The 21,881-nt window shown below is 47.9% G+C and overlaps 8 protein-coding genes across 8 annotated transcripts; 4 read left to right on the forward strand and 4 right to left on the reverse strand.

The window, feature by feature from the left end:
* Positions 1-59: 59 nt before the first annotated feature.
* Positions 60-2,026, reverse strand: FOBCDRAFT_285135 (uncharacterized protein; the record flags this gene model as incomplete). The annotated part of the gene is made up of 3 exons (XM_059611668.1): positions 60-122; positions 175-292; positions 348-2,026. 3 exons carry the CDS (start codon positions 2,024-2,026, stop codon positions 60-62), a joined length of 1,860 nt encoding a protein of 619 aa, XP_059465964.1.
* A 476-nt stretch (positions 2,027-2,502) lies between these two features.
* On the forward strand, positions 2,503-5,043 carry FOBCDRAFT_190561 (uncharacterized protein; the record flags this gene model as incomplete). Its single annotated transcript, XM_031191030.3, has 6 exons — positions 2,503-2,967; positions 3,022-3,265; positions 3,315-3,717; positions 3,772-4,171; positions 4,228-4,496; positions 4,545-5,043. The coding sequence occupies 6 exons, from the start codon at positions 2,503-2,505 to the stop codon at positions 4,822-4,824; spliced, it is 2,061 nt and encodes a 686-aa protein (XP_031032261.2). The 3' UTR covers positions 4,825-5,043.
* A 307-nt stretch (positions 5,044-5,350) lies between these two features.
* Positions 5,351-6,004, forward strand: FOBCDRAFT_232203 (uncharacterized protein). The gene has a single exon (XM_031191031.3). It carries the CDS (start codon positions 5,510-5,512, stop codon positions 5,891-5,893), a length of 384 nt encoding a protein of 127 aa, XP_031032262.2. The 5' UTR covers positions 5,351-5,509; the 3' UTR covers positions 5,894-6,004.
* A 532-nt stretch (positions 6,005-6,536) lies between these two features.
* FOBCDRAFT_264591 (uncharacterized protein) lies at positions 6,537-7,828 on the forward strand (the record flags this gene model as incomplete). Its single annotated transcript, XM_031191032.3, has 2 exons — positions 6,537-7,135; positions 7,192-7,828. Exons 1-2 carry the CDS (start codon positions 6,612-6,614, stop codon positions 7,826-7,828), a joined length of 1,161 nt encoding a protein of 386 aa, XP_031032263.2. The 5' UTR covers positions 6,537-6,611.
* Positions 7,829-7,995: 167 nt separating this feature from the next.
* On the reverse strand, positions 7,996-9,651 carry FOBCDRAFT_280008 (Alpha/Beta hydrolase protein; the record flags this gene model as incomplete). Its single annotated transcript, XM_031191033.2, has 1 exon — positions 7,996-9,651. One exon carries the CDS (start codon positions 9,649-9,651, stop codon positions 7,996-7,998), a length of 1,656 nt encoding a protein of 551 aa, XP_031032264.2.
* A 533-nt stretch (positions 9,652-10,184) lies between these two features.
* Positions 10,185-13,349, reverse strand: FOBCDRAFT_190567 (glycoside hydrolase superfamily; the record flags this gene model as incomplete). Its single annotated transcript, XM_031191035.3, has 6 exons — positions 13,123-13,349; positions 12,617-13,074; positions 12,300-12,569; positions 11,853-12,246; positions 10,432-11,447; positions 10,185-10,295 (listed from the first exon to the last, which is right to left on the reverse strand). Exons 1-6 carry the CDS (start codon positions 13,187-13,189, stop codon positions 10,185-10,187), a joined length of 2,316 nt encoding a protein of 771 aa, XP_031032266.3. The 5' UTR covers positions 13,190-13,349.
* Positions 13,350-16,709: 3,360 nt separating this feature from the next.
* On the forward strand, positions 16,710-20,242 carry FOBCDRAFT_146253 (uncharacterized protein; the record flags this gene model as incomplete). Its single annotated transcript, XM_031191036.3, has 6 exons — positions 16,710-17,233; positions 17,285-18,850; positions 19,055-19,058; positions 19,166-19,550; positions 19,718-19,737; positions 20,087-20,242. The coding sequence occupies 6 exons, from the start codon at positions 16,710-16,712 to the stop codon at positions 20,240-20,242; spliced, it is 2,655 nt and encodes an 884-aa protein (XP_031032267.3).
* Positions 20,243-20,628: 386 nt separating this feature from the next.
* On the reverse strand, positions 20,629-21,192 carry FOBCDRAFT_323426 (uncharacterized protein). The gene is made up of 2 exons (XM_059612097.1): positions 20,956-21,192; positions 20,629-20,862 (listed from the first exon to the last, which is right to left on the reverse strand). Exons 1-2 carry the CDS (start codon positions 21,010-21,012, stop codon positions 20,659-20,661), a joined length of 261 nt encoding a protein of 86 aa, XP_059467911.1. The 5' UTR covers positions 21,013-21,192; the 3' UTR covers positions 20,629-20,658.
* Positions 21,193-21,881: the final 689 nt, after the last annotated feature.

Genomic DNA, 21,881 nt, shown 5'->3' on the forward strand with positions numbered 1-21,881 from the left:
ACAGATATGGGTCAGCGCCTGCTTTACCTACGATACCAAAATTCATTACTACCAATTCATCAAGTCATCATAGCCGTAGCATCATCAGTTTGTGGGGTGATGTAAGCCGAGTCCCAGAGTTCCTACTCCAGTTAGTGAACCATCGAGAAGCTATAGTGAAAGCTCATTACTTACCCAGTCAATCCCATCGGGTCGAAACCAGTCGACATTGGTAGCCCAGTCCTCGAATCTAAGCTCGACATCTTCTGGCAAGAAAGTCGGCGCAGGATCTCGCTTCGAAAGATAAGATCTACTTAGGTTAGTCTCCATTTGATTCCGTTGATGATAGACAGTCTGGGACGACGTACCGAAGACAACGAATTACGCGATAGACACTTGAACAAGCTGGACTTTTCATCTTAAGCGCTTCCATTCGGGTTATAGCAGCGTCGATAGCAAATATGTGCTCTGTGAGATCAGAGTCATCAGGCATGTCCAGCATGCATGACGTAAGCGCGACAGCTCCATGAAGTGCATTACAACTGATCGCGCCCTTGACGAGCCAGCGATAACACTTCAGCCGCGGGAGTTCGTAAAATTGGTGATGGACATCAAGTAATGCGAGACCTGACTTGATACACTTATCTCTTGACTCAGCGCGGAAATGACTCGCTTTGGAGCTGTGAAAAGGCCGATGAAGAAGGAGGTAGAGTTGATGCGCGTAGGTTTGGAGCATGCACCAATGAGCATAGCCTGCTGTGTTGAGAATACTCCGGCGACCGTTTACGAGATATGCAGCATCCCATTGCAATTGCTCTTTCGCTACAGCTGTGTCATACTGATGTAAAATCGTTGTGTTGAGTTTGTCATCACCGGAGATATGAGAGCAGATTTGTGTAGACAGTTGGAATAGTCGAACCTGAAACTTCAGGAGTGAGGTGTCAGTGAACTCGCATGGCGAATCCTTGGGCGATTGTTTTATACTGTGTTCTTGAATGTCTTTGTCGTTGACCCATGCCGGCATTGTTGCTTTCATGTTCAACAGGAACGTGAGGTCGATGTCTCTAAAGCAGAGGGCTTGGTAGGTATGGATGATCAGGATGCCTGCCCAGCAACGTCGACGTCGCTCTTGTTCAATACAATTAGGTCCTTCGATATCCGTATGGCAACGCAGGGCAATGGCGATGTTGAGTGCACTGCCGAGAAGCGCCCAGCCATACTCTGGTCCTTCATTATGAGATATCATATGAACCAGGATGAGAAGAGCCTCGAGCGTGCTGAGATCATGGCGAACCAAGAACTGATCTTGTGATAGGGCCGTCATGGCCGCATTTCGGTATTTTTGCGACAATACCGATAAATCACGAGGGATGGTGGTGTCCTGCCATAACACAACAAGCCCAGCGTCTGTTGGCTCAATGGTCTTGAGTGTCAATGAGATGATAGTGAAGAGAACGGCCAGCCATGACAGACTCGTCTTCTCTGGGGCTTCAAGGAAGTCCAAGTACTGAGTCTGGAATGTCGGGCCGTGGAGAATATGGAACAGTGATGAGAGTGTTCCGAAATAGCGGCAAACCAAGTACTCAGTCACAGAAGTTGGAGGTAAAAGCGCAAGCAGTTCGGTGATTGGAACACAAGGCCCAAAGGACAGAGTAACCGTCGGGTTCGGTGAGTCTGGTATAACACTCCTCTCAACAGACGGTCGACGCAGAATGTGATCCCATCGCTGTTGTATCGGCTCAGGCGTCGAGCTCGGAGATGACACTATCTCTGTTACCTCCACGGGTTGAACCTGTACTTGCTGCTGAGGCACAGAGTCAACAACCTCAAGCCTAGTCCTCCTTCGCTTCTGCGGACCCGTAAAGTTTGATCCATAGGCGCAAGAATCTTGCCAGCCTCGTTTGAGGCACGTCGCACACGGCAGTCCCCGGTCGCATTTCAGCTTGGAGTGTCTGCAGGGATCGCAGTTCAAGGGTTTTCTGGGGCGTCGCTTCTGGACTTGGCTGCGGTTTGGGGAGCTTGAACTGCTCGGACTTAGTTGCTCCATACTAGATGAGTATGCGAGTGTGAATCGGTAACGGGGAAATTTTGTTGTGATGTCCGAGAATTGAGATTGAATGGTTTGGGTGAGAGTAAGGCCAGAGCAAAATCGGAGTCGGAATCGGAAATCGGATTCAGGCTGATGTGAGTGATTGATTACGTGAGGTTTTGAGCCAATCAACGCGAAGCCCTGTCAAAATCGTACTTGTGAACAAACGTCTTAAAGTTATGCGAAATCGAATTAGAGCTTATCAAAGAAACTAAGTATTACGTCTCCACCATTAGCTTGATGAAGTTGTGGCCATGTCTAGATAGGAAAAAAAAAGCCTGTATTTGCACGCGTCTGCCTGATTTCTAAGTTCACGAAACGAATTCACGCCCATATTTTCTCAAACCACAAAAGCCCACGTTCCCTCCTATGTTTTGCTTAAATACCATGAAGCTTCCGCATTTCAGGCCCTTCCATCTCGGGCCTTCTTCTCCATGAAGTTCTTCCTACTGTTGCTTCTAAAACTACATCTCGGCCTGCTATACGCGTACTTAGTCGTCAACCAGTCACAGTTATTCCTCCCCTGGAGTTCGTCGACCATGGCGACACCAACGCATCTTTATCCAGGCGTAAATCTCGCCCTGCGAGAAATGCCTGAGAGGGAATTCAACTTCAAAGATGAGTATTTGTTTTATCCCATTGGATTTCCCGAATACCCGGGGAGCAAATCTACCATCATGCCGGTGAAAGAGGTTGCGATGATGATTCTCATGGATGTATTCACGGATAAACCAGATTGGCACAAAAAGGTCTTTGATGAGACGATTGTTCAAAAGTGGAGAGATGAAGCGCGCCAGCAGGGTGAGGATGGGTTGTACGCAAAAATTCTGCAGGATAAGCTGGGGCAGGGTCCTCGTAAGCCTAGGGATAGGATCATCACTGATGCGGCGTTTGACTACGTGAGTTGACGGTGCAGTGCATTTTTTTGGTGGTTGGTGATTAATATTTGGCAGTGTATCGAAGAGCTACGCGGAAAGGCAATGTATCTTGCGCAGTCAGGTCTCATTCCAACTTTTGATGGACCTGGCAACACGATCATCAAGTCAGACTCGTTCATCGACGAGAACCTCCACCGGGATCTTAACAGAGCGTGCTATACCCTTTGGAAGGATCAAGAAGGCAATGTCGACTGGCATCCGCGAAGCAACGATATGGTCCAAAACCTCATCCATCCTTCCATGCACAATTTCGTCTACGGTATCTCCTCTGCACCAGGAACTAAAGGCTTGTTACTGATAATCAACAGATCGTTCACCGTTCATCCAAGATGAAGTCGTCGGCGTATCGAACGCACTTGAATTTATGGGCAAAGGCGAGCCCGTGAGAGGGCAGACCCCTCTAGTCCGAGAGAATGAGTTCCGGTCAAAATTTGGGATTGGTTCGGGCAAGGTTCTCCCGGAGTACTGGTCCGATAAATACCAGTGGCTCCCCGCCAACGTTGGGTTTCGCGAGGACGGCAGTACTGAGTTCACGAGCTACGTGAATAATCTCCACCCCACAAAGTTTCCTGAAATTTACAGAACTATTGAGAGGTTGGTTGACAGGGTTATTCCTGCTTGGAATCATTGTTTGCGAGAGGTCCCTCGTTTCGGCGATGAGACCTTTGCGGGGAGAGATAAGTCACGGTTTGAATGGATCCATGAAGCATTGTAAGCCGAGATTCTCTTGTAGCGGTGTTGTTTTATGTGGCTAATGAATCGTAGTGATGAGGATGACGACTTATGGACGCCAGAGTTTGATGTGAAGGAATTTCTTCACAAAGACGTCGAGCTCACGCATCAAGAACTTCGAGACCTCGAAGAAGAGTGCTACCACGATGCGGAGGACCCAGTTGAGTTCGATGAAGATGAGTATCAACGCAGAATGAACGAAGGCCTCCCTCCTCTTACGCCCAATGTCGATGATGAGGCCATGGCTGAAGTAAAATGGGTCAAGTACCGCGACGCGATCCTCCCTGATCCAAAGCCATTTGAAGAAGTTGACTACACACCAAAGCAAAGCTTGCAGGAGAAGTTCAAGAAGGATGGTTTGCAAATCATTGTCAAGATGGTGAGCATTGAACTCACGCCAGAGAAGCCAGAGTTCTCCGCTGGAAGTTGGCATGTAAGTCAACCCACAGTACTACGAACGGGAAACTTAGCATACTGACAGTCTGGCAGCTCGAAGGTCAGATGAACGAGAAGATCGCCGCCACTGCACTGTACTACTTCGACAGCGAGAACGTCACGCCAAGTCGTTTATCCTTCCGTATGCAAACGAGCTCGTATCTTAATGATGACATCAAGGCTGGCCAGGATGGCTACAACTATCTTGAAAGGGTGTATGGCACAGATCTAGGAGCGCAAGGTGGATTCGCTAGATCTTGTGTTCAGAGCTACGGAGACGTTGGCACGCCGGAGGGACGTCTCCTCGCTTTTCCCAATGTCTTGTACGTCCTTCTCCCCCAAATAATCATATTTTATTAACATTCGTCTAGTCAACACCGCGTGTCCTCTTTCAAGCTACAAGATCCAACAAAGCCAGGACATCGACGCTTCATCGCCCTTTGGCTAGTTGATCCGCACCGACGAATCCTTTCAACGGCGAATGTGCCGCCGCAGCAAAAGGATTGGTGGACTGGAAGCGGTGAGGTACCTAGGGGCCTTATGGATGTTGAGGAAGCGCGGGCGCATCGGCTGAAGTTGATGGATGAGCGGACTGCGGAGAAGGCGAGGTTTCACTGGGAGGCGATTGATTACAACTTCTGTGAGCACTGATCAGAACTTGGCGTCAGCGTGAGAGATGATTGAAGGCTGAAGAAAGGCACATGATGCGCTCATAGTGCTTTTCGCAGAAGAATTCTAGGGTCTCATAGAGGCAACCTACTACTGTAAGCATCATCAATCTCATGCCAAGTACACACATATTGTACAACCAAGCCTCAATACGAATCTAAATAGCCCAACTAGGACATTACCGAAGTTCTCTCATTTCCATCATCACATCCGGCCATACGCAGCGCTCTATATGACATGTGCAAATCACAACTCCCAAAATATTATATCATCTATAAATGAATACGAGATAGCATTAATCTCGAGATTGTCTCTCCACCCAACCATAACATGATTTATGTCCAAGACAAATCCAACAGCTGACTTGTCTCAGATACTGGCCTCTGAGTGGTCGCGGAGAAAAAAACAAGAAAGTGATCGACATCCGTAGGACAGGGCCAAGAAGGCTCGTAAATTTTACAAGTGCTGACATGTGCATCACACGACATGGGGCCGAGACGGGGCTTGAGGTATTGAGGCGCGATACTATTATTAGCGGGTTGACGTGTATAAACAAAAGAATTGAGAAAGGTATAAAAGTACCCTCTTAGAGCATCGAACTTGTTGATATCGATATCAGTGCATTCGCATCTCAACCAACCATCAGAAGTTCCATCAGATCATCACCATGCATTTCACAACCCTCCTCACCAGCGCCATCGCGCTCGCCTCAACAGCAACATCCCAACCAACAGCCCGTCAAGCGCCTACAGCCAACGCAGTCATCATGATCGTCAACTCCGCCGACCACAGCCGCCAACCTGTCAGAATTCCTCTCGCGCAACTCACCACTCTCGACTACCAAGTTACCGAGCTGCGGCTCGAGAGCCTCAACGTCAATATCCCCAATATTGAATCACCTGAACTCAGCGATGTCGTTTGTCAGCGATATAAAGATAAATATGGTGTTCAGCTGGGCAGCGCTGAGTTTAGTCATGAGAAGCCGGCGCTGATTAGTACCAACCCTGTGGAGTTTGGTTGGGTTTTGTGTTACCATCAGGACAGGGCTTGAATGCAGTAGACCGAGGAGGATAGGATGTATGGGGAACTAAGTTGGAGGATGAACTTGGGGAAATTGAATACAGAATTATATAGTTATTAATTGCAAGATTATGCACCGCCATTCTTGTTCCTGGCCTGTTTTGCAAATGCTGCAAAGCATTATTAATGCTCGTAGGGCTTAGCAGATCTTCGGTTGAACTTTGACCGTCGCAGCCAATCACCATGAGAGACCCTGAAGGATTTCAAATCACGTAACGCCGACTCTGGATATTGATTGGTCCACTCGTAGGGTCATCTCTCGTAAGGAAGATGACATCGGGGCCTTGAAGTAATTCTCCGATTTCTTCCCCCAAAAATGTGTTGCAATAGCCCTGATTATCAAGCATTCCTAGCCGTATTTTACGTTGTATTATGAGGGGATTTACTGCAGAATTAGTGGTTTGATTGCCATGGGCTCCACGGCGTGCAGTTTCGTATACCGTGGAGTTTCGTATGGGCATTGGGAATTTTTAATCCTCTTGACTGTTGCTCCGAGTGCTACGTTTCGCTTGATAATCTACAGGACGATTAAATATCATCAACTGCCATTGAAAATGTATTTAAAGACAATATTCCTCTGAAGTTTAGAGCCCATCATCACAATACAATCATAAGTCACTGCGCATCATTCTAGCTAAAGCATTAACCACTCTACAATTGTTACTTTTCTATCTCAATCAATAACCAGCATGTCAACTGAATCAAGACTCTGGCAGCCCCTGAAGCTGGGAAACACCACCCTCTCCCACCGCATCGCCCTCGCCCCTCTAACCCGCTTCCGCAACGACGATGACCATCTGCCCCTCGACCTCATGATCAAATACTACGCCGACCGCGCCTCAACTCCCGGAACGCTCATCATCAGCGAAGCAACCGGTATTTCCAGGACAGGAGAAGCAGTCCCCAACGCACCAGGTATTACCTCCCCAGAGCAAATCGAGGGCTGGAGAAAGATCTACGATGCTGTTCATGCCAGGGGAAGTTTTATGTTTCAGCAGCTTTGGGATCTTGGAAGGGCTGGTGATCCGGATTATTTGAAGAAGAGAGGGTACAAGTACTCGTCGAGCAGTAGTCTTCAGATGGAGGGCAAGAATGTGGCGCCTGAGGCGTTGACGGAGGAGGAGATTTGGCAGAAGATTGGGGAGTTTAAACAGGCTGCTAGGAATGTTGTTGATGCTGGTGGTGATGGTGTTGAGATTCACGGTGCTCATGGGTAAGAACTGTCATTCCTTGCGAAATAAATCCAGTTGCTAACAAGATCTGCTCCAGATACCTTATCGACCAATTCATCAGCGAAAGTATCAACAACAGAACCGACAAGTGGGGAGGTTCCGTCGAAAACCGCGCTCGCTTCCTCCTAGAAGTCATAAAAGCTACCGTCGAAGAAATCGGCGCCGAGCGAACTGCCCTTCGTCTAAGTCCCTTTGCAACATTCCAGAGCGCCTATACCGCCAATCCTTGGGATCAATTCGGCTACATCTTCAACGAGCTTAAGAAAGCTGGCTACAAACTCGCTTACGTCTCACTTGTTGAGCCCAGAGGTAACCCAGCTTATCTTGATGCTACACCTAAAGATCTTGGTTCAGACAAGGTTAATCCCTTTGGGGACAAGAAGCAGAGTCTGGAGTACTTTCTCGAGATGTGGGATAACCAGTCTCCTGTGATTGTTGGAGGTGGATATATCCCTGACAATGTTTATGATGCAGTTGATGGGAGTTACAAGAAGTGGGATGTTGTTGTTGCTTTTGGGCGATGGTTCATCTCGAACCCTGACTTGGTATTCCGACTTAAGTATGGCGTGGCTTTGACGCCTTATCAGCGGGATACTTTCTATGTTCCTAAAAGCGACAAGGGATACAATGACTACACTTTCAGTCAGAGATATCTGGAGGCAACGAAGGCATAGACCTGGGACCAGGGGTTAGCGAGAATAGATCATAAGGTTAGAGCAGTATTATAGAATTATAGAAGCCTGAATCAAGCATTTAACATTTTATGGACCTTTCACTATCTATCATCTTCATAACCGTGAACTATACTAAGCTGCAGAATACCTCGGCTCGGTGATGCAGATTACTTGTTCAGTCTCGGTGCTCTCTCAGGATCTCTCCACCAAAGACAAGCCTCCGTTCGAATATTATCCTTTTCAACCTTCGTATCACCCGGCTGAACAACAATTTGCTTCGGCGATCTCTCCCGTCCATTATAAGTAGGCCATTCTGGGCTTCCAGGATACCTATGCTTGTTAGGATCACCTGTCGCAACAAAACTAGCCAAGTACCCATGGTAGATATGGCTGATCTCGGGATACTGAGTAGTAGGCTCATCCCAGGTAAATCCCGTGTCGGCCGTGTGAGGAATACCCTGCCACGCGGGGAAGCTGTTGTTGGTGTTGAAGCGCACTTTCCAGGTTGGTACGCCGGCGGTGGAGGCGCGGTATGCTGTTTCTTGGCCGGGGCAGATGTAGGCGTAGTCGCTCCAGGCGGCGGAGATGCGGTTGTATTGAGTGCTGTTGGGTGAGTTGGCGAATGGCGAGTCTTTGTGGTTCGCGGGATCGGGGTAAAGAGCGGATAACTCCTTCAGATCTTTGTTGGTCAAAGCTGGTGAGATGTTGTGGAGATAATCTAAGAACTCCTTGTTGGTCTCGAGGTCGCCAGGGGTGTAATACTTCGCTTCGTCGGTGACTGTGGATGTGATCGTCGGGACGTGGAAAAATGTTCCGTCGTAACCAGATTGAGAGCCAGGTTTCTCGAAGAGAGGTCCGCCATGCACGGGCTGGAATGGCCAGGTCAGCTGGGGATCAAAGTCGTGATACAACTTGGTGCTGATGTTTCTGATAGCATTAACATCTGCTCCCTTGAGGCACTTGAGAGTTGCCTTGTTGCCCTTCTTCTTATCACATCCAAGGTAAGTAATATACTCGTCGTATTGTCGCTTGTACAACGGATAAGTGTCATTAGGGAAAGCTCGTGAAGTGACCGAACCAGACTGATGAATCGCCCGAGCAAACAACTGCTTGTTATCCTTGCCGTAGTTGTGAAAGTAGTGAATGCCTACTGAATGGCCACCAGCAGAGCGACCACCAATAGTAACTGCGTCTTTATCACCGCCAAAAGCACCAATGTGCTTCTGCACAAACTCCAGGAAAAAGCGCTGATCTCGGATCCCTAGGTTCGACAGACCCTCGTCTTGGAAGAGCTTGGATGGCAGAAAGCCGAGAGAATTGACGCGGTAATGAAAGTTGACTACCACGATGGGAACTTTGGATGAGGCGGCGAATGCAGCGGCGTCGAAACTAGCCCAGCTTCCAGCGTAGAAAGCACCGCCGTGGATCCACACAAGAACAGGGAGTTTCTTGCTCAAAGGTACACCCTTGGGTCGAAACACGTTGAAGTTGAGGCATGCCTCGCTCTGTGAGTCAAGCGGGACTCTGGATGAGACTTCTTGGACACAAGCTTTGCCAAAGTCATCCGCCTTCTTCACGCCATTGAACTTCTCGGGCCAAGAAACAGGGTGAAAGCGATGGTCGCCAGTAGGTTGAGTGGCATAGTCGATACCCAACCAAGCATCAACAGGTGCAGGAAGTTTCTGCTTGGTGAAAGTGCTGTTGACAGTGGTACCGGAGAAACTGCCGTAGCCATCAAGCTTAACGGTGTTGTAATGTCCTCCTGTAGCTTGCGCAACAGGCGACAAAGCCAGAAGCGTTCCGAGGTTTGACAGGACCTTCATGGTGATGGAGGGGTGAGAGAGCAAAGGGAAACAGAAAAGAGGAAACAGGCCATGTTTATATATCGCTCAAATCCATCGATTAATGCCATTTAAGCTTAAATCCCCCGCATATCAGTCGGCATCACCCCGAATTCGTGCAAGAGCCGACATCGTCGGATACGAACGCATTATGGGTGGAGTATGGCATCATCATCCTCGGTTTTCCGGGTTTAGAAATAGGCCCGACATCACTTGCCAAGTCATTGGCTTGCGAATGATGATCACTTCAACAGAATGTGCAAGAGTTGGGTGAGGATATTCAGTATCGCCAAGGGTTGGTGATAATAGAGACGGGTGTGATTCGCTAGTTTAATCGACGCTATTGAAGAGGGGTCCGGTGGATGCCGGGGATATTATTAACCTCGTACTCTCTCTTAATCTACCGTCGGGACTCTAGACCAATAAATTGAGGGTTAACTACAAGACTCATGGCATGGCTGTGAGATATAATTTCCTCCCCTTTAATCTGTCTCGCGTGATGCTTTGGGCAGGATTTACGAGATGGTGAGATGCAACTTTACCGCGATCAGGCTTTGGATAGCCTCAGCATAGACATGACTGCTTTCCTTGACTCGAGAGGTGAGGATACTTCGGCAGAACGGAATCTAAATATGGAAATGCAGGTATTGTTGGCATCCTTGACAAGTTTTCTACGAGAAATCAGGCAGTGGTTACAGTCCTTCAAGCTGTAAAAAGATAACACGTACCCTTGAAAGTTGACTGCGTTGACTACAAGCCTACCCACTCCAGAGACTTATTCCATAATCTTGCCGCCTTTTCAGTATCGCATGCATGCTCCCCGTATCCTCTTGCATAAAGCGGAGTGGAAGGATCCCACTTCCCGACGATTTGACAGTCCTCGAGGTACTTCCCACCTTGACCTTCCAAAGCCTGAGCGACAGCTGCCCAAACACTTGTAGCAGCACCTTGATCTGGAAGCTTCCAAATTGTCTTGAGATATGGATCCACTGCGAGGCCGCTCTTTTGTTCCTCAGATAAATGTCTGCCCAGATCTGTGAGGACACCACCTGGCTGGACACTCCACGCATGGATACCCTCACTGGCATATCTCCGTTCAATCTCGTTAGCTGTCCAGAGGTTGGCAGTCTTGCTTTGAGAATACGCCTTGTTGGGATCGTAGCAGCCCTCCATGTTGACGTTGTCAAAGTCCACTTCGCCGAAACGATGGGCAAGTGAGCTCAGCATGATGACTCGCGATGCACGATCAGAGGTAGCACCTTTGGCCAGGGAGGGTTGAAGGAGTTGGAACAAAAGGAAATGAGCAAGATGATTTGTCCCGAATTGTGTTTCGAAGCCCTCTTTCGTACGTCCTTCTGGTGTACACATGACCCCAGCGTTGCAGATAAGGATATTGAGTTTCGGACTCTCGGATAAGAACTTGGCAGCGCATGATCGAACACTCTCGAGCGACTCCAGATCAAGTTCGAGAAGATGAACACGCTCATTTTCAGCAAGATCACCTAAGGCTGACTTTGCCTTTTCGAGGTCTCGAGCCGTTAGATATAGAGTTGCGCCAGTGAGATGCAGCGCTTTCGCGGTCTCAATGCCGATTCCCGCAGAACAGCCGGTGATGAAGACGGTTTGATCGCTCAGTTTTCCTTCCAGGCCTTCATCCTTGATGATCTGGATAGCTGTTGGTCGTGAGTCTCCTGGCCCGTTGGGGGACTCGTGAATGGTGACGTAGCGATCGGCCATAGCGTTGATACAAGAGAGCAAATAGGTGAAGAGAGATTCGACTGGAAGAACAATAATTCGAGAGAAGAACAAGAGATTAGTTTGGGTTTGGGGGAGGCGATTGGAGCTGTTATTTACACCGATATTCTCTCGACATGTAGCGTTTCACGATGCAACATGTCCGAGCTGAAACACCTATGATTCACCACTAGGCCCAGCGGGAAGCGGACACCAATTAATCCGCTAACTTTGGCGCCATGGGAAAGAAATGATAGGCCAATGGCTTCGGCAGTGGAACAATTCGCTAGACTTCTGATACTCCAAGTCAAGATTTCTGTACTCGCTCGGCATCAATAACCGAGTAAAAGGTTCAAAATATATACAGAATTGAAGAACGGAGCTGGCCCACCAAGGTTCTATAACTTAGTTGGTATACCTAGCACAAGGGCTCAAACTCTTAGCCTTACTAGCGTCCTTGGGAATAACACCGGCAGCAACAGCAGCTTGATAACACCATCTCCAATCCTTCTTGCCAAGATCTCCGTCACACTTCCAAGACCAGAAGAACCATCCATCTGATTTCTCAAAAGACTCAGCTTGAGCGGCCCAGTAAGCCTTGTACCATGTTTCTTGGCCTTCAATCTTGAACTCATCTGTGTTCTTCAAAGTTGAGTTCACGGATAGGGACCATTCACCAACAAAAACGTGCTGGCCCATGTTGTCTTTGCAGGCGGTTTGGATATATGCTTTCTTATTACCGGCGATTCTGTTGTCGAAGGATAGATAGCGGTGGGCATCGAAGAAGATGAGATCGTCGTCTGGGAGGTATTGTCTTGGGTCGCCTGCACCCCAACTTTTGCCCTATCATCGGGTCAGCGCGAGATACACTAATATGTCTCTTTAATGTAGCTTACCATGTATTGGATGTGTAAGCGATCGGCTTTGGGAACCTTGAGGTAACCCTCCATGGCCTGGATGCGCTTGTATGCACCAGGGTAGTAATTCTTGATCATGTCATCTGCCTCAGCCTTCCACTTGCCAGCGCGTACGGGCTCGTTCAGGACCTCGAGCATGCCAACAGTAGTGTAGTTCCCATTAGTATGGATGCGCTTGGTCATCCACTCGAGAAACTTGAAGGCTCGTTCATAGTTCTCGGCAGTATAGAATCCAGGATTGGGGATGGACTGCAACTTGGTTAGTATATGTTTGATGAGGGGAGATAGTCACTTACATGGCCGGTGAACTGTTCGTTCGGCGAGCTAATACCAGGAGCAGAGTGGAGTCCAATAACCGCATAAATGCCATGCTTCTTGCACCATCCGACAATTCGGTCAAGATGCCAGATGCCGCCGCGGGGCCAGTATTCGCCTTTCTGGATGATATCCTCGTACATCCAGTATCCAACAGGGATGCGAACGGCATTGAGACCAAGACTTGCAATCTGCTTGATGTCATCTTCTGTGATCCAAGTCTCCCAGTGTTTCTTGAAGGCGGCGTTGGCTTTGTCCTGACCGATGCCTTTGACGCATGCCCATTCGTCGTTGTAAGCACTGCAGCCCATGTTCTTCCACGATTCTTCAGCCATCCATCGTTCGATTATGAACTGCGAGCCGAGATTGACGCCGCGGATTTTATCATCATTTGGAAGCCATCGCTCGGTAATCTTCTCGCCGTTGGCTTTTGCCGCCGCTGTTTGTGGTCAGTATTTGCCATCTGCTAGACATTATCATGTCTTACCTCTGGACTGGGGAGTCCAGGCCTCAGCAACGGCGAGGAAGAGAGGCAACGCTAACTTGAGATGCATGATTCAGGGAAAGAGATATTCGTTCGATGGGAATCAATCCCTCTTTGGCTTACTGGATTAGGCTATAAGAAATAGATTCACATTGCCCAGAGACCCGGATATATATGTCTGTGATCAAGGTTCGCAAGGATTATACTCCATTCACATACCTGCGCATATGGCCTGATAACAACGGAATAGATCCGCCCGATCTCTCCATTTATCTATTGTGCATATTTCCGCGATGGAGAACAATCACGAACCTGATTTGCCGGGCCGACTGATGGATCATTTCGTTTTGGCATATGAAACGGTCGATCCTCAACCTTGATTTTGAACAAATGGGACATTCGTCATTCCACATTCCTCTCGCTTGACCATACTGCTGGTTGGCTCGTCCCAGGATTGTAGGATGCAAGCAGATGAAGGATTGCGGCTGAAGGTTGGGGTTTCAGACGAACTCCACCAACAACCCTGTTCGTCTAATGAGAGCATTCCTCACGGATCACATATCTATCAATTTGAGATGGATCCTTAACGCATAACCTTTCATCTTGAGACGATATATCGGATGAGTCGGATTTAAGGTTTAATATTTGTTACCAGCGACGTACTGAACCTAGCTTTCAGTGCTCAACACTGCTTGTCCTGGGATCTTTTGGTGTTTCGTGGGGTGAGTGGACCAGCATGTTGGCAGAATACGACGCTGCAAATTGACCTGTCAATGGCCCATAGAATAACAAGTTCAAGTCACCATGCGAGGCATTTTTGACGTACAACAGTGTCTGCAACAGGAGAGTCCGCCTTGGCATCGGCGATACGTATGTATCTCGGTCGATCTTGTAATGTGCTGGGAAAAACGTGTATCAGATCACTGCAATTAAGGCCGGGAATTAGACCATGGTGGCCGAAAGAGGCAGGTCTAAAGACCATGGGCCACGTGGGAGATGTAAAGCGGTTATCAGATGGCAGCTGATAATGAACAAGTGAGGCTGTATCAGGAACGGTAGCGTATTTAGATATAGTTACGGATGTAAGGGATGTGTTGTTTGCAGTTGAGACTTGTGGCTGAGAGCTTATATCACCACAGAGAACTTGGGTAAAGTGATGCTAATGACTCGCTCGTACGGATAGAGGTCGTGGGGACTGTCATCCAATTGACGGTCCAATTGACGGTCTAAAAGGCCGCCATAATAAATACTGATATATAGAGCATTCAATTATGACAAATGCTAAGTGTCTTCCTGCATGTCGACTCGATATGCTAGTCGATTTCCTCCATACTTAATAAATCTCAAAACATTGAAAGATAAGTCGGATCCAGCTTTTCAGTAATCTCGTTGCTGAAGTGAGCTAGAGCAACAGGATTCATCTCGCGCATCTACACTTGACAAGTCATTACTGCAACTACGTAGCTGATTGCTGGCCATAAGGTTAAACTTTAGGCTGCCAACACATATGATACAGTCTCAAAATGAGCATTCTGACTCTTGGGTTGGAACTTGGCTGCAGAATATCACGTGAGAAACACCAAGAGAATCTATCCAGTTTGTTACATGTAAATACACTCTTCTTTTACTCTACCTCTACTTTTTTATAATGTTTTCATGAGAGAATGTACCGCCGTCAGTGCAAACAACCTTAGGATGCAACCTTATATGTCAGAATGTTCGCTTAATTGAGCATTCCCTATCCCTTATCAGCCCGTCGAACTTCTTGCTTAGATTGTCTCAGGACATATCCCTTTGTCAACAATGGAAATAAGAAGACGGTTCTATCTTTGTTCAAGATCTAGTAGAGCCTCCAGGGTCTTGGGATGGCTACGAGTATTTCGTCATATTCAAGGAAGGTTGCGGGAAAATGGCTATCTAAAAGCTCTGGCTATCAGGTTTCTGTCTGACACCATCTGGACTTTGTTCCAAGAAACATCATATATAAGCAAAAGACCAAATAAATCCCGGACAGTCATGGACAGAGGCCTGATCCAGGCCAGGTAGAAATACTTTGCAGAGGTCCACGATGCTTTTAAATATGGCCATCGGCTACACGGCACAAGTACCGAGCTATCTTGCATCTTGAGACAGGCTTCCCTCGTATTCATCCGAGAAATACTACTATTCCAGTAAATACTTCGTGCGCTGTAACCTTGCTCTGGTTGAGAGTGCTACACCGCTCCTGGCTACCTCCTCTTGAACAAGCCAGATGACTCGTTTTCCTTACCATTTACCTTACCAAGCCCCATTTTCGCAATTACTAGCTTCCCAATATGTAAATAGTAGCGTAGCAAAAGCCGTTGTAAGCGAAAACTTGGTACGATTACGGCAGTTTATCTGATTAAAGTTTTTCCTGCATGAATAGTAAAGAGGCACGGCTATTTAGCCTTGTGTATGAAACATTTACTAAGCAAATTTCGGTAAAGTACCTTCAGTTTCACGATTCGTCGATCTTTAACCAGATCTGCCGACGACGCTATAGGATGCGGAATGTCTTCCTCCGAGGGTCGTCAATGACGTTTTGAATCGAATGAGTATAAGACATCGAACGATGCCTTCGTTCTCGAAATCCAGGTTTTCTCTTAAAACGCGTAAGCTTAAAAGAAACTCGCCGAGTCTACCGATAGGGTTGGTTATCTGATGAAGATCAATGAAATCCGCCGAGTATAGGCCCGGCTAAATGACCGACGTCAATATTCGGGGTGGTAATATAATACGGTCCGAATTAGGTCTTCCGGATTGTCCAATGAGTGTTTATTCAATTAGATATTGGACTCTTCGGAATGTGGTCTTCCGAATTCCTTGATCGGCGATAAGATGTCTTGGAAGCCAACAAACAAACACTCACAGCAAGAAATTTGAGGTCGAGAATCGTCTATGGAGTATAAGTCTGAGATATCAGACGGAAGTCAACTGACTCTTTAAAATCTTAAGAGACGGCATATCTTCCCGTGCTTCCAGGTATCTAAGAAACCCGGCTCCCACTCCGGAAAGGGCCAACTGCACTGCAACGCTGATCTGGCATGCAATTTCACCACAAGGTCTCGGCATGACCTGCCAAGAGATGTTCATCGAGGCATGTAGCAAACGGAGCAAGCGGCTAGACGGTTAATCGGGCCTGTCATGGGCCGATTCTAGATTGGACCGAAACAGGACCCGGAGGCAGGCGGAGATAGGTAGGTGGTTTTGATAGAGGTTCTGGGGCGAGGAATTAGAGTTTCCCCGTGGGGATTTATGGGATGAATCACGATGGCCGGAGTCGAAGCGGGATGATGCAACTGAAGCATTGGGCGTATGGGTAGTAACGTTGTGATGGGATCTTTGTGTTGGTGTTGCTTCGATATCCTGGTCGAGGCCTGGGCCCGCCAGCCTGGTTGGGCTCGATGTTGATGGCAGGTCGATGTATAAAGCAGGTGTCGTCCACCAGCCTGTCCATAACACAAACTCAAAGTTATATCACCGTTATTCCATTCTATAAATGATCACTGGATGATCTCATCTTTACGCAATCCACCAACATTTTTGATATCCACTTTGAACCTCCTAAGATGAACCGCCAAGGGGCAAGTGGCAGCATGGCACTGCTAAACTCCCTTTCACTGCTTCTGGCAGTTCAAGTCAGTTCAACATACGCTCAGGGACTTGAGGGATATGGATTGACTTCATACGATCCTGTCTGCGCTGAAGCATGTCTTCGATCCTTTACTCCTCTGATGCTACCTTGCTCAAGCATGCACGATGGACATATGGCGACTCCGCCAGCATGCCGAGCCAACGACACAGCCTTCTTGACATCCGTGGCTTGGTGTATGAGTGACAACTGTGCCGATGAGAAGTTGTCCAAGATTGAAGGTTACTGGGAGGAGTGGATTACGGGGAGCAAATTCGTTCCCGCAAAGTGGTCCTACTCGGAGGCTCTCATGGAGGTTGATCCCAAACCACCTCGGTATCAACTCAACATAACAGACAAGGTTCTCAACCAGACATCGACGCTCGCACCGGTTGCGTACCTCAGTCAATGGAACTCACTTTGGGCGACGAATCATGAGATGATAATGGGAGCACGATATGGGTATGTTACTCAAGTCTCACTCAGAGATGAAAGTCACTAACTTGTTTTCAGTATCATTCTTGTTGTTATTGCCGTCGGAATACCGATCCTGATGGCCTGGTCCGGCTATCTACCTCTCATCCCATCAGTCTACGACAAACTCAAACCATACATCCTCTATCCAAGCATGATCGGCACCTATTCCGTACGTCCTCTACCATTCAAACTTGGCAATGCTCCCTCTGTTGGTCAGGGTCTATATATCGCCTTAATCCTTGCTCTCGTCGTAGTCTTTACCGCCATCGACTACGAGCTCCGTCAGCCGCATGCTAGATTCATGGGTGAACGGCGAGAACTACTTGCTTATCTCGTCTACCGCACTGGAGCTCTTGCATTCGCCTTACTCCCACTGATCATCCTTTTCCCCTCGAGGAACAACCTTCTCTTGTGGCTGTCTAACTGGTCGCGCTCGACGTTCATCCTGCTTCACCGCTGGATTGGACGAACATTTGCTCTGCTGGCTGTTCTGCACGCTATCTTTGTCTTGGTAGGCTCTGACAAGATGGGCACCACGGACTGGAGACGCTGGGGCTCAGTCACTGTCATCTTCACTGTGATTACCTGCCTTGGAAGTGGACTCTATGTTCGAAAGGCCAACTACGAGCTTTTCTTGCTTATGCACATCCTCATTGCTGCGCTTGTCATTGTCGGATGCTGGTATCATCTCATGCTGCGATATGCCTCCATTCGTCTGCACTCACCTGGCTATACGACTGGACACGAGATCTGGCTTTACCTTGCCATTGCCCTTTGGGGTTTCGAGCGCCTTGTTCGAATTGTACGAGTCATCAGACTGGGTATTCTGAGATCCAAGGTTAAGGACATTGGAGCTGGTTACGTGCGAGCCGATGTACCAAACGTTCGCTGGGGTTTGGATCCTGGAAAGCACGTCTTCGTCTACTTCCCAACGCTTGCTCCAATGCGACCTTGGGAGAATCATCCCTTCTCAGTCATTCCTACAGTTGCGCTTCAACGCCGTGGAACCTCAGCTACACCTGGGTCTCCAACCTCACCAGGAGCTTCCTCGGGATTGGAAGATATTGAGAAGTCGACAACTCAAATTGCAGTGGTCAGGCAATCATCAGCCTCAGCCGAGATCTCGGCTGGAGTGACACTGTTCATCAAAAAGTCTACCGGTATCACAAAGTATCTCGAGAGCCATGACCGCTTACTCACCTTCTTGGAGGGGCCATACCCTGGCAGCGACACACGACAGGTCCTACGCTGCGACAGGCTTCTTCTTATCGCTGGTGGTGTTGGTATCACGAGTCTGTTTGCGCTCATTCACAACCACTGGAACGTCAAGTTGGCATGGAGCGTCAAAGCAGAAGCTCGATGTCTCGTCAACGAGATCGAGCCAGCCCTCGATGCCGTGAACACTGCACAGACGGACATTAGAATTGGTTCAAGGTTCGATGTTGCTGCTCTTATTGATGAAGAGGCATCGGCCGGCTGGAAGAGAGTCGGTATCGTGGTATCGGGCCCTGGATCCCTATGTGATGATGTGCGGGCTGTTGTTGCTGGTATTGGGCGCAACTCCAAGACTGTCTTTGAACTTGAGGTGGATGCCTACTCCTGGTGATCACGATATGGCGATAGAAGGGGTTGCGAGAGAAAGACATGTGATGGTTGGGTTGTTCTTGTTTCGGCAATTTTTACATCATGTTTATGTTATCATGTCAAATACGTACTAGATAATTTACTACTATTGCCTTAGCCAAGAGTCTTGCTTAAACGAACTTGAACGAGATCTGTCATGTCTCCAGTTGTGACTCATGAAAGCCCCGTGCCGACTGTCTGATGCAATGCTCATTTCATCTGTACTTTTCCTGCGGTTGCTTCGGCTTAGTCAATCATAGATGCACTTTGAATATTGCCTAAACGGAACCTAAGCCGTCTATCCCTTGGCGTTCACATCAAAGTTACCTCAGCACGACATCGGCATGGCCTATGTTCACAGACCATGCAGGATGGTGTCTTACCTCCTCTTCCCGCTTCATCTCTATCCTCATGAATCCTCCGGAGGCCTTCGGATCGATCTTCGGCGCGGTCGGCTCCGTTACCTTACAAGATGGTTACAAATCTAAGTGGGATACTCCGAGTCTCCAAGGCTGCGAGAACTCGAACCACCGTCAGCACCGAGATAAGAAGTTGGGTCACAGCGGGCATCTCAGCATCAGCACGTGGAGGAACTTCTTTGTCAAGTACCACGTTTCTTGGCTGTCCCGAGCGTGCTGCATGCAAAGAGATGTCCCAAAAGACTCTGCCGCACATGCAGGTGAGATAATGTAACATCAACCCTTTGGTGTATGCTCAGTGCAACACTACTACGTGCTTCGATGATCCCACTTCGGGTTGGACCGAGAAATATGGAACCTTCTAGCCTTTCTGTGCGGAACGGGAGGAGTATACAGGCTGAGGTTGCATTGGACATCAACAAGGAAGTAATGATATGTATACTTCAGGTGTTAAGCCAATAATGTCCCAAGCTATTGGATGTCCGGGTCGAGCCCGATGCAGTATCTTAAGGCATGTCTAATAACACAACTGACTGGTCTGAATGGAGCAGTACAACGTAAGAGTATCCGAGTGCTCTTCACTATAGTTTTATTGAACTTTAAATAAGGCGTAAAAGAAATTAGGATTCTCTGTTCCCTTTGACTCAAGTCCGGTCTTGATAAGCTAATTGGCAATACTCTATAAGCAGAACTCCTTTAAAAGTCTATAATCTTGTAACAGATATAGTTTACTGGTAAGTGATTATCTGAAGATCTACTTTCTTAAGATGGACTATCTTAAGATGATAACAAATAGAACGATGAAACCGCCAAAACAGCTCAAAGCCCGACACTCCCCCTAACCGCTTTACGTGAATGGCTGTACACCAAGGTCTTTTTTTCTCTGATCATGCCTCTCGAGCTTGATCACAGCAAGCTCCTAGTGATGGTTCGGCTGGGCTATTACTACTAACAGGAATAAGAACCTGATCTTAGTCGGCCATTTACATGGATGATCAATATTCGTTTACTCAATGGTGCCTGTCAATTTTTGGCCCAGACTGCTGAGTGAGTAGTAGACCTTTGAACTGGCTGCTCGGTCTATGGTTTGCAGTAGATTCCCAGCAACAGACGGCTTGTTGATTTGTGTAGTTTGTTTAGGATTTATTGCTTCGCGATGGCATAAATGTAATAGACAAAGTTTAATAAGACAGACTAGCCTGTCAATGGTTCTTATATCCAAATTAGATATCCACTCATATTGTTCGAGACGAAACTCAAGGGTATTTCTGGACATTAACTGGGGTGTGCGCCAAGATCTTCAAGGAATAGAGTAAGGTCTTTTTAATGTAGTGCTTGCTCAATTACACTTTCCATCTTTATGATGTTTTATCCAGATGATCGTCCCACTCGCTTCAACCATTTTCCCAGATCAAACTCCCCCTCTTGTAGATCCCTTGGATCAAAGACGAAGATGAAAATATGGCCAAAGTCCTCATCAGGCTCCTTTCCATCTGTATACTGAATAAAGCATGGCTTGGCTCTGTAGCTGTTGGTCTTGTACTCCGCCAATCTCTTCGCATGAGCAACAGACTGCACATAGTAGACAGCACCACTGACTTATGCGTCCTGCGGACCGTCTTGCATAGCTGGATACTGTCCCCAGAGTTTACGCGAGTAGCCTACGACCTCGGCGGGTCGCAGCGCGGGCTTTTCTTCCAGTCCAAGGACATCGCCTAGCATTTTTGGGTCCTTCAATATTCCGTATACGAAGTAAGGCCCTGTCAGGGGCTCAAAGAGATCGCCGTGGGCTCGTGGCTCGGGGGCTGGTAGAACCAGTCTTCTGGCGCGTTTCTGACTTTTAATACAAAGGGAGACTCTCTCGAGGCTTTCTTGTTGAGGGCAGGCGGCAGCGGAGGTGCCGGTGGTGGCGGACGAGGTGTATCATCAAACATTTTTTGCATATCACTTAATAAATCTCAGCAGCCACAGAAAGATACTGGCGCATACAAGATGGTCGGGGATTTCAGGCTAACGATCTCATAGCTTTGTTACCCATAAAAAGTTGCATATGTTTGCACAAGGCTGATAGTAGGTAAAGCGAGGAGATGATACCCAACGGCTATGAATTTGCGATGATTAAGCAACAGTGGGATACTACAGGGTAGTCACCAATACACGCTTATCTACAGAGTAAACAAACATCATATCTTTATTCTCTTTATGACATTGAATTGGCTCTATCAGATCGAATTTATGATGCAACGCCAGCCTTCCATTTACGAGCCATGGTTGACGATTGAATTGCGGGGTGAGGTTGAGTTTGAGGCGGTCAATGAACTAAGATGCCACCATTCCAAAGCTCAGCTGACTTCGCCGACGCTAAACCATCTTCCGGACCGACATCACCAGTCTAGAAATAGCGACAGTCTGTGCGCGCACTTTCAGACGCGTGACATTCGTTTATCGCAGCACCGTTGCTTGTGATCGTCGCTGTAGAACACTTTGACTTCCGCCCGGAACGGTGCGCTGAAAGTCAAAGCGGCAGAGACAAGATGAGCTTTCAACGGGGATGAAACGGTCCAGATTGAAGTCAAAACCTGCACGCGCCC

Source organism: Fusarium oxysporum, chromosome X (assembly GCF_013085055.1).
Source record: "Fusarium oxysporum Fo47 chromosome X, complete sequence".
Taxonomy (NCBI): Eukaryota; Fungi; Ascomycota; class Sordariomycetes; order Hypocreales; family Nectriaceae; genus Fusarium; species Fusarium oxysporum.

Bases quoted from the DNA above. Each gene is read 5' to 3' on its own strand.
- FOBCDRAFT_232203 (XM_031191031.3), top strand. From the start codon at position 5,510: ATGCATTTCACAACCCTCCTCACCAGCGCCATCGCGCTCGCCTCAACA.
- FOBCDRAFT_323426 (XM_059612097.1), bottom strand. From the start codon at position 21,012: ATGCTAGGCGATGTCCTTGGACTGGAAGAAAAGCCCGCGCTGCGACCC. The intron at 20,863-20,955 runs GTAGGCTACTCG...TACTATGTGCAG, and splicing joins CGCTGCGACCCGCCGAGGTC to TCTGTTGCTCATGCGAAGAG.